Source organism: Formica exsecta, unplaced genomic scaffold, assembly GCF_003651465.1.
Source record: "Formica exsecta isolate Colony F162 unplaced genomic scaffold, ASM365146v1 scaffold265, whole genome shotgun sequence".
NCBI classification, from domain to species: domain Eukaryota; kingdom Metazoa; phylum Arthropoda; class Insecta; order Hymenoptera; family Formicidae; genus Formica; species Formica exsecta.
Window position 1 is genome coordinate 1,060,895 of NW_021849915.1, and position 8,594 is coordinate 1,069,488.

General features: G+C 23.8%; 1 protein-coding gene and 1 long non-coding RNA gene across 4 annotated transcripts in view; both read right to left on the reverse strand.

Annotated features, from left to right (window-relative positions):
- LOC115237008 (glutamyl aminopeptidase-like) overlaps positions 1–4,985 on the reverse strand; it is a 9,880-nt gene extending 4,895 nt beyond the window's left edge. Inside the window, exons 1-6 of one of the 3 annotated variants that reach the window (XM_029809757.1) lie at positions 4,840–4,985; positions 3,309–3,904; positions 2,612–3,091; positions 2,067–2,265; positions 1,527–1,683; positions 1,072–1,153 (exon numbers count right to left, since the gene is read on the reverse strand). In XM_029809757.1, the coding sequence (XP_029665617.1) occupies positions 1,072–1,153; positions 1,527–1,683; positions 2,067–2,265; positions 2,612–3,091; positions 3,309–3,886 (1,496 nt within the window). In that variant the 5' untranslated portion in view covers positions 3,887–3,904; positions 4,840–4,985. Of the gene's footprint in view, positions 1–1,071; positions 1,154–1,526; positions 1,684–2,066; positions 2,266–2,611; positions 3,092–3,308; positions 3,918–4,839 lie in introns of all 3 variants that reach the window. The other 2 variants (XM_029809758.1, XM_029809755.1) reach the window with 2 other exon arrangements.
- Positions 4,986–8,311: 3,326 nt separating this feature from the next.
- Positions 8,312–8,594, reverse strand: part of LOC115237010 — a 903-nt gene continuing 620 nt past the window's right edge. The window contains exon 2 of the long non-coding RNA XR_003884288.1: positions 8,312–8,359. This is a non-coding gene — a long non-coding RNA (uncharacterized LOC115237010). The remainder of the gene's footprint in view (positions 8,360–8,594) is intronic.

Below are 8,594 nucleotides of genomic sequence, written 5' to 3' on the forward strand. Positions count from 1 at the left end.
TATATATATATATATATATATATATATATATATATATATATATATATATATATATATATATATATATATATATATATATATATATATATATATATATATATATATATATATATATATATATATATATATATATATATATATATATATATATATATATATATATATATATATATATATATATATATAAATATAAAGAGCAAATAAGAGCCAGATGCGAATTTACCTCGTGAATAATCTATTTCGTTTAATCAAAATTAACGAAAAATGAACGCTTCGATGTTTAAGATTATTTCTAGCATCACTTGGGGGATATATGTCTAATAATATATTGATATGTTTAATTTTGTATATAGACCTGTGTGTGTTTTCTGTCACCAACGACTCTCATGATTCGAGTGAAACACATCAGATCGGTTATCAGCTATTCGTTTTTGCTACTATAAATTTTGATTAGTTTTATTCATCGTTGTACGATCATAAGACGATCATAGAATGGTTCGAAATATTCGTGTATCATTAAATGAAATAGATTATTTACGACGCAAATATTAGTATTTATTTATATAAAAATGTAAGAGGTAAGTAACGCGCGTGTAAACGATTAATATATTCCAATTATATCATCACATATTTACAATAAAAAAAAAAAAAATAAAATAAAAGGGGTATTGCAAGGATTTATAAAATAAAAAATAGGAAACAAAATAGATATAATATAAATTTGGCAATTATAATATAAGGTAAAAAAAAAGAATTTGGAATTTGTTTGTTCTTAAATAAGGCAGAAAATAAAGAGTAGATAAGCAATATAATAAAGTCTATTATATAATAAATATTAAAAGATATTGATATAGGTAAGACAAACCAAAATAAAATAGTAGAAAAAAGATAGTAAGGCAAAAATAAGAAATAGAAATTTAATTGCTATATATGGTAAGAGAAAAGAAGTTTAAGGACAAAAAAAAAAAATCTAAATTGTTTATATTAATCGAAAAAAGAAGATCAACAACCAGATAAAAAAAAGTAATTTGACAAAAGTTTTACACACATATATAATATCATATTACTTACTGCCAAATTAAATATCGGTGGACACTCTTCCAAAACACTTTCTTAGTAATCACATGTTGCAGCATGCGCAATATTAAAGGTGCTACAATTCATATTATATGTAAGAGTAATTTATGTACATGGTTTAAATAGATTTAAACAATTTATATATATATAAATTGCAATGTCTATAAATTTTAGTTGTATGGTCTAAATAGACTTAAACAATATTAAGTATATAAATTGCAATGTCTATAAATTTGTAATTTTTGATAAATAAAAATAATTGCATATAAATACAGATTAATTTTTAATTATAATATATTATTTTTCTCTTACACTATCAGAGCAAAATTAATATATTATTAAATTGCAGATAACAGTAGTATTATTTCTGTTAATCCTTTCTATTTTTTTATAACTTTCACGTTTCAAAATTTATAAACAATTGTTTAATTATATTTACTGATTTTTACCTTTAATATAACGGGAATAAGAGGAAAGCGAATTAATTTCAGGAGGACTACTGGTTTCTTTCATAAGAGGCTGTGTGAGGTTATAATCATCCAATTGGAGAGATTCATATTGAGTTTGAACTATGAGTAAATCCAATAACTCCGAATTTGTGTAATGCTAAAGAGAAATGTTTTAATATTGTAATAATCAAGTAAATATTTAGTTATCTAAAGAAATAATAGAAGAAATATTCACATTAATAGAATGCATTAATACTATTCCTTGTTCTATTGCTGAAATTATTATAATTTCAATATGTGTTATTTTTTAACTAAATTTCTATTTTTACTGCAGAATTTATAACAATTTAAAAATGCTGAACAATCAGCACACAGTAGTTCTTTAAGATATGAAAAAGATTTATAACAGCTTAAGCAGCTTGTACATTTTTAAATTGTAAATATATAGTTTGAAAGCTTTTTATATTATTATGATATCTAGCATTTCATTTAATTGCATAAATTCAGCATCAAAGATATATATTAAGAATACATAATAACCTCGAGAGCATTGACGGCATTCACAGCTTCCATTTCAAACAATGTAGTAAGACCATCGCTTATCCATAAATCAGTCCACCAAGTAGGAATAATTAAATGACTGAACCATTGATATGCTATTCCACGCGCTATCGACCTTGCCGCTTCTATTTTATGTGCAACAGAATGTAGATTTTCATCGTAAATAATATTTGTTTCTCTAAAAAGACAAGAATCAAATTTATAAGACTTAAAAAATAAATCTAAGATTGTTTATATAATAATAATCTTAACGTTTCTCCTGATGTAAAAATAGCAATGTTTTCTGAATCTAATATAAATGATATAAAATAAGAATTATTGTACAGACTAATTATGCAATGTGATATACTATACATGTTTTATATATACATATATGGTTATTTACTAAGAAATCATTTTATATTTTAACATAAAAATATATGCAGTATATTCTAAATTTAGAATATGTATTGGAGTGCGTATTTCTAATTTTGATTAATAAAATTGTTTTTCAATGGATTATTTGTTTCTAATTTTTCTGTTACCTTATTGTGACGAGACCGAAGTTCATATTAATATCATTTTGAAAACCTGGAATTGCGACAAGTTGCAGGTTCGGAATCTTTACCTTCAACTTCTTAAGAGACTTAAACCATTCAAATTTCAACTTCATTATGACTTTGTTTGAAACTCTTTCCGCAAATTGTATATCGTCTGAATATGGATTGCGCCAGATATAGATATTATCTTTGCCATAATTGGGAAAGAAATGCATTGATGAAATCATAACCATCACGAGATGAGCAGGTATAGAAGGAGTAGTGTCGAAGTACGTCCATTGCATACATGTTTCTGTATTATTTAATTTGTATTTGAGTATTTCTTTTATCGGCATATTTGAGAAAACTGAATAACTGCAATAATGCTTTATGGAAACGTTGAAAGTGGATCTTACTGTCGGATTGTCCCAACATGGGAACAATCGTTGAACCTCAACCATCGGGAAATGTGTTTTGTCCCATGATCTACGATATTTTAATGCTATTAATTCAAATAACGATCAACTTTTAATTATTGGTGATATGAAAACAATCGCTAACATATATCAATGATACGTCAAAAAGTATTATACCATGTATGTACTATTTAATAACGGAAATAATAGAATGAAACAAACATGTCTTGTAAAAAGCAGTAATAATGTTTAATAAGTGTGCTTTTAATATATTAACATTTACTTACATTACATTTTCTGATTTTTTTATATATGTTGTTTTTAAGAAAATATTATCGTCTCCTGAGATATTAATTGCATTAAGAAATTTTATATTCGCTGTATAATTTCCACGTGATAATTCTTCTTTGAAATGAAGATCGCAAGTTTGCGTTATATTATTATATTCAATTTTCTCCGCTAAATAATGATAATAGTCTTCTGGCCTAATATTAACAGCACTTTTTTGAGTCAACTCTCCAGATAAAAGGCGAATTGAATTCGATGAACTTAATCTTAGTTTTGTAGTTGGTTGGAAGATATGAATAATGGCAGTAATTTCGCCGTAGAAGACAAATCTATCGTTTGCTTGATACTCTTCTATATCTGTTTTGAACGTTATGTATATGTCATCTCTTTCTTTGTCTTCTTTGAAATATGGTATTAGCTTGACGTCGTAATCCTTTGATTTTACATAATCCGTATAGTCTTTAACTTTGTTTGTAATCGATTTATCAATGATATCTTCTCTATTTTCATCAACAGAAAGTGCTGTTGCGGTGATAAATATGACAACGCCATAAAGTAACAGTCTTAGAAACATCATATCACTTTCTTTAAGTACCTGCGATAACTTTCTTTGTTGAAAAAAAAGACAAATATAAAATGAAATTTAGGCAATGAAATTTACAGCAAACAAATCTATAAAATATCAACTTTCTCGAGAAAAAGAATTAGTTTCCTTAAGTAATTTTATACGATTAATATTTATGTGATAGATGACAACCTATGTTTATCAACATGTTATTTTCAAGATTTGTTGTTTCATTTTTTAGATAGATATATCCTTAGTGAATTAGTCACACAGAACCAACCAACGGAAAATTTAATTTCTTTCAATTTTTTTTGATATTTGTATGTCTTCAGATATATAACAAACTTGATCGAACATGATACGGTTCTATTAATATGTGTTATATATCATATATATTTTTTTAACAACGAAAAAATAGACATTTAAGTATCGTTTGTTCGTTATTCATTTGAATAAGTATATCGTATCAGCAATCGAATTTAAAAAAACCTTGCACACAAATTATTGATTTCATATCGTTACGAAAAAATATATGGAATAATTTAAACGTGTACATGATAATAAACATTGTAATTTCTAACATTGTAATATATTATCCAATTTTCTATTATTTATTTAAAAATGAGCAGATTAAATATAATCTTAAATATTAAAAAATTCTTTGCTTAATCACAATTTTGATTTCAAGGACATTTCGCAACATTATTATAATAAATAAAATTAAACTTCTTGTTAGGTGTATAGAATTTAGAAAAACATGTAATTCTGTTAAATAGAAAAACTATAAAAAGTACAAATGAAATAAAAAATCGTTAATAAAATGTCGGCAATTTTGGAAAAAAGATAATTTTAAGAAAATTAAGATGTGCTCATCGCGTTGATACCTTATTATTAATTGCGTTTTACATATCTTCTATGTATTCTTAAGAAGAGGGATATATAATTTACTGTTTTTAGCGACTTACCTTATATATTAAAAATCTGTGCCAATTATAATATAATTCCTTTTTTCTTAGAAGAATTAATTACAGTTGTTTCATGAGCGTTAATATTGTTATATCTTAACCACCCTTATATCTCTACTATGGAAATCTTATCGCTTCGAGAGATAATCGAGAACTAAGAATGTCGATGTGACACACATCATAATAAAGGCTAAATATATAAGGCTGCCTTAGAATGTCGATGCGCAAAGAATCTAAAATAAAAGTTACGCAATATAGATGATTTTACGAAAATTACGGTATCAATGTATATAATTTCGCTAGAAGGATTTTCTACGGACTTTTATAATTCTATTTTCGAATTTTTATTTTTATTTCTCTCTAACATCATGTTGTACTAAACACTAAATGATATTATGCAAGTCAGTAAGTCGTGATTATTTACCATTATGGTGTTATTAAATTGTGAATTTTGACTTAGTTTTAATATATTGCACTGCACTTTTTTTTATAGTAAATATATCATGATAAGTTAAAATATTTATGAAAAAATTGATAATTTTGTATTCAATCTTTTAAAGTTAAAATATTTTATATTACCTTTCTTCCGCGGCACATACATTTTTAATAAAAAGCTTTTTATTTATTAAAAATGCAATAAATATATGTATATTATTTGAAGACGTTTTAAAGTGCATGTTTTGTTAAGCTTTAAAAAATGCGTAATAAATAGATATTAATGAATATTAATTAATATTAAATCCAGGCAAGATATAAATTCTTAATAAAAATTTAGTAGAATATAAAATGGATTTTATAATATTTTCTGTTATAATCCATGCTAAAATTAAAAAAATTGCGTGAAATATTAACAAAGATTCATAAATAATACTAATTCTTTTTAATTTGTTAAAATCAACATTAAATATTTAATAGATTGTCGCAAACAAAAATATTAGCAATCCATCATATACAGGTTTGCTTCTTTTTAATTAAGTTAAACTATCTATAGATTTATAGTATGTGATAATATTTAGTATATGTTATAGTTTCTCGTCAAATTATATGCATTAAAAGTTCACAGTGCGTGAAAATATTTTTTTAATCATGCTTTTATTTTTAATATATTGTTTTTCAAATTAAAGTCAATTCATGTCACGCAAATTTTAGAGATGTTACGAGCCCTTTCAGTCTCTTTCTAATTTTACATGTAAGTTCATTCCTAATTCTTCCAACAATATATTGTACATATTATATTGCTCTTCGTAAAGCTGTAACGTTTATTCTCTCTCATGCGTGCGTTACATCGTATTGTCCTAGTTGTATGGCGTTCCTAATTACAAAGAACACTTTCATTAACTTTTGCTCGCAAAAAGGAATTTTCATATTCAGCCGCTTTCGCCCTATGGATTATAAAGCGCAAAAATTCTGCAGAGAAATTTATAACAACAAAATTGCCATAAAGATATTTGCGTCCAATACATACGTAAATTTTTTTATTGTCGGTAAAAAATAAATCAAGAATAAACATGATTGCTCATTGCACAAGCAGATAAGATGCGATGATTTAAATACTGATAGTGACGTCTTACAACGTTAAAAAGATTCTTAGTTTAATACAGTAAAATTATTGCAACAAATATATATAAAGGAAATAAATCTTTACTATAAAATATTAAATTCACTGCCAATGATACTGACATTATTATCATGGAGTATTCTTTTATATCTAATTACGTTTCGTAATATGAAGTTTTGAATTGAATAAATTTGTTGTATGAAAAGATGTTTTATAACAAATTACATATGATTGATTTTTATACGATAAGATTTAGGCTTGCTATGTGTTATATTATTGAGAAATTTGTGTTACGACAGGAATAAAAATTATTGTGTGCAACATAGCAAAAGAGTTTTTACATTGCATTTATCATCAAAAGATTAAAAAATTTTCTTTACTATCGATAAATAATAACACCATCTATGATATTTGTTAATTTGTAAATTTCATCATATATGTATTTCCACTACGTACATATTTATTCGCTATAATAAAACATATTTATATACAAGAACACATACACACATACACGTCGATTCTAAAAGTATTAATGTAAATTATTATTATTATTATAAAAATTTATCTTCTCTTTTTTATCAATTTTTACAAAAAACACTAAAAAATCGTCAGAGAATTTTATTTACGAGATATATATGTAATATAACAAAAAATATAAAAAGATAAAATATAGTAATCATAAAAAGAAATAATAAAATTTAATACTTGTTTAATAATTGTGATATGATTATATGGCTAAAATTATATTTTTATAGCCCTACGTTCTGTTATTAAGGTTACTAAAATGTGATATTTTTTATGTCAATATTTTTTATTAATCTTATAACTATTTATATTTATTATTATGTTAACATATTTAAAGTAAAATTATCAATAAATAATAAAGTAATTTAATAATTCATTACTTTAACAATTTATTAATTTATTATTATTAAGGTTATTTATTATTTATTGCTAATAATAATATTAAATATAATGTTTAACAAATGTTTAATACTGTTAAATTATGACAAAGTTAAATATTGTTAAAAAGTATGAGCAAAAAATAATTAAAAATAAATAAGATATATAGATAATAAAAAATAGAAGAAGATAAATATAAACCGTTGTTCATAACAGTTTGTACATAACCATATCTATCCACATATGTATACAATTATTATTATTCATTGATTTTTAATTGTAATTAATTATTCAAGCTTGACTTCCTCTGATTATAAAAATTTTCGAATATATTCTTTATGTTTTTCGATTTCAGACAATCGTATTTCTAGTTTCCTTTCAACACACCATCTCCAATGATCCAGCAGATTTTTAGACGCTCTTAAACTTGCTTTATTAGTTGCCTAAATCAATATATTTTTTTATTAATAAATAATCTCACCTTAAAAGCTTAAGGATAATATTATATTTGTCGTACGACAAACTTTTTAAGCATCCTGATTGGCAGCAAAATAGAAAATTTCTCGAGTCTCTAGAAATTAGCTAATCAATGCACTTAAAAAATTTGTTATACGACAAATATAGTATCGGCCTAACATGATATATGTTATTGTTTCTAACATAATTAGAGAATAAAATATTATTTGTATAAGACGTAAAAAATATAAATAAAATTAGTAATAAGAATAAAAAAATTTAAATATAAATAAATATAATATTTGTATAACGTGACATACTCTTACCTCGTCAGTTTTGTTTTTATTGGATATAATTTCAGTAATGCGAAGATATGCTTTGTTTCCCATAATAATATCAAAGGTACGTTTGATCTAAAACAGATTATTTCGACATTTATTGTTAATAAATAGTAATTTAATTTAGCATTACAAATATAGTGGTACAAAATTATTCCTTCTACCTCCCTCGGCATGATTAAAATAAAATATTGTATATATAAATATATATATATAAGTATTTTATTTTCGAGAGAAGACCTCTTAACATGTAGTTTAACTTGTTCTGAAATATTATATTAATTTCTTATTAATTGCAAAAGCTTGCGTATATATTATGATGTACATGCAAATATATGAATTAATTTGTGTTTAATTCATTAAATTATATATAATAGGCTTACAAAACTGACGATATTTTCTTGTATATCATTTACATATCTTACATTATTATAAATTATAAAGTATATAAACTGTATAAATACTATTATAAATAAGTATTTTTTCTTTTTTTAACATAT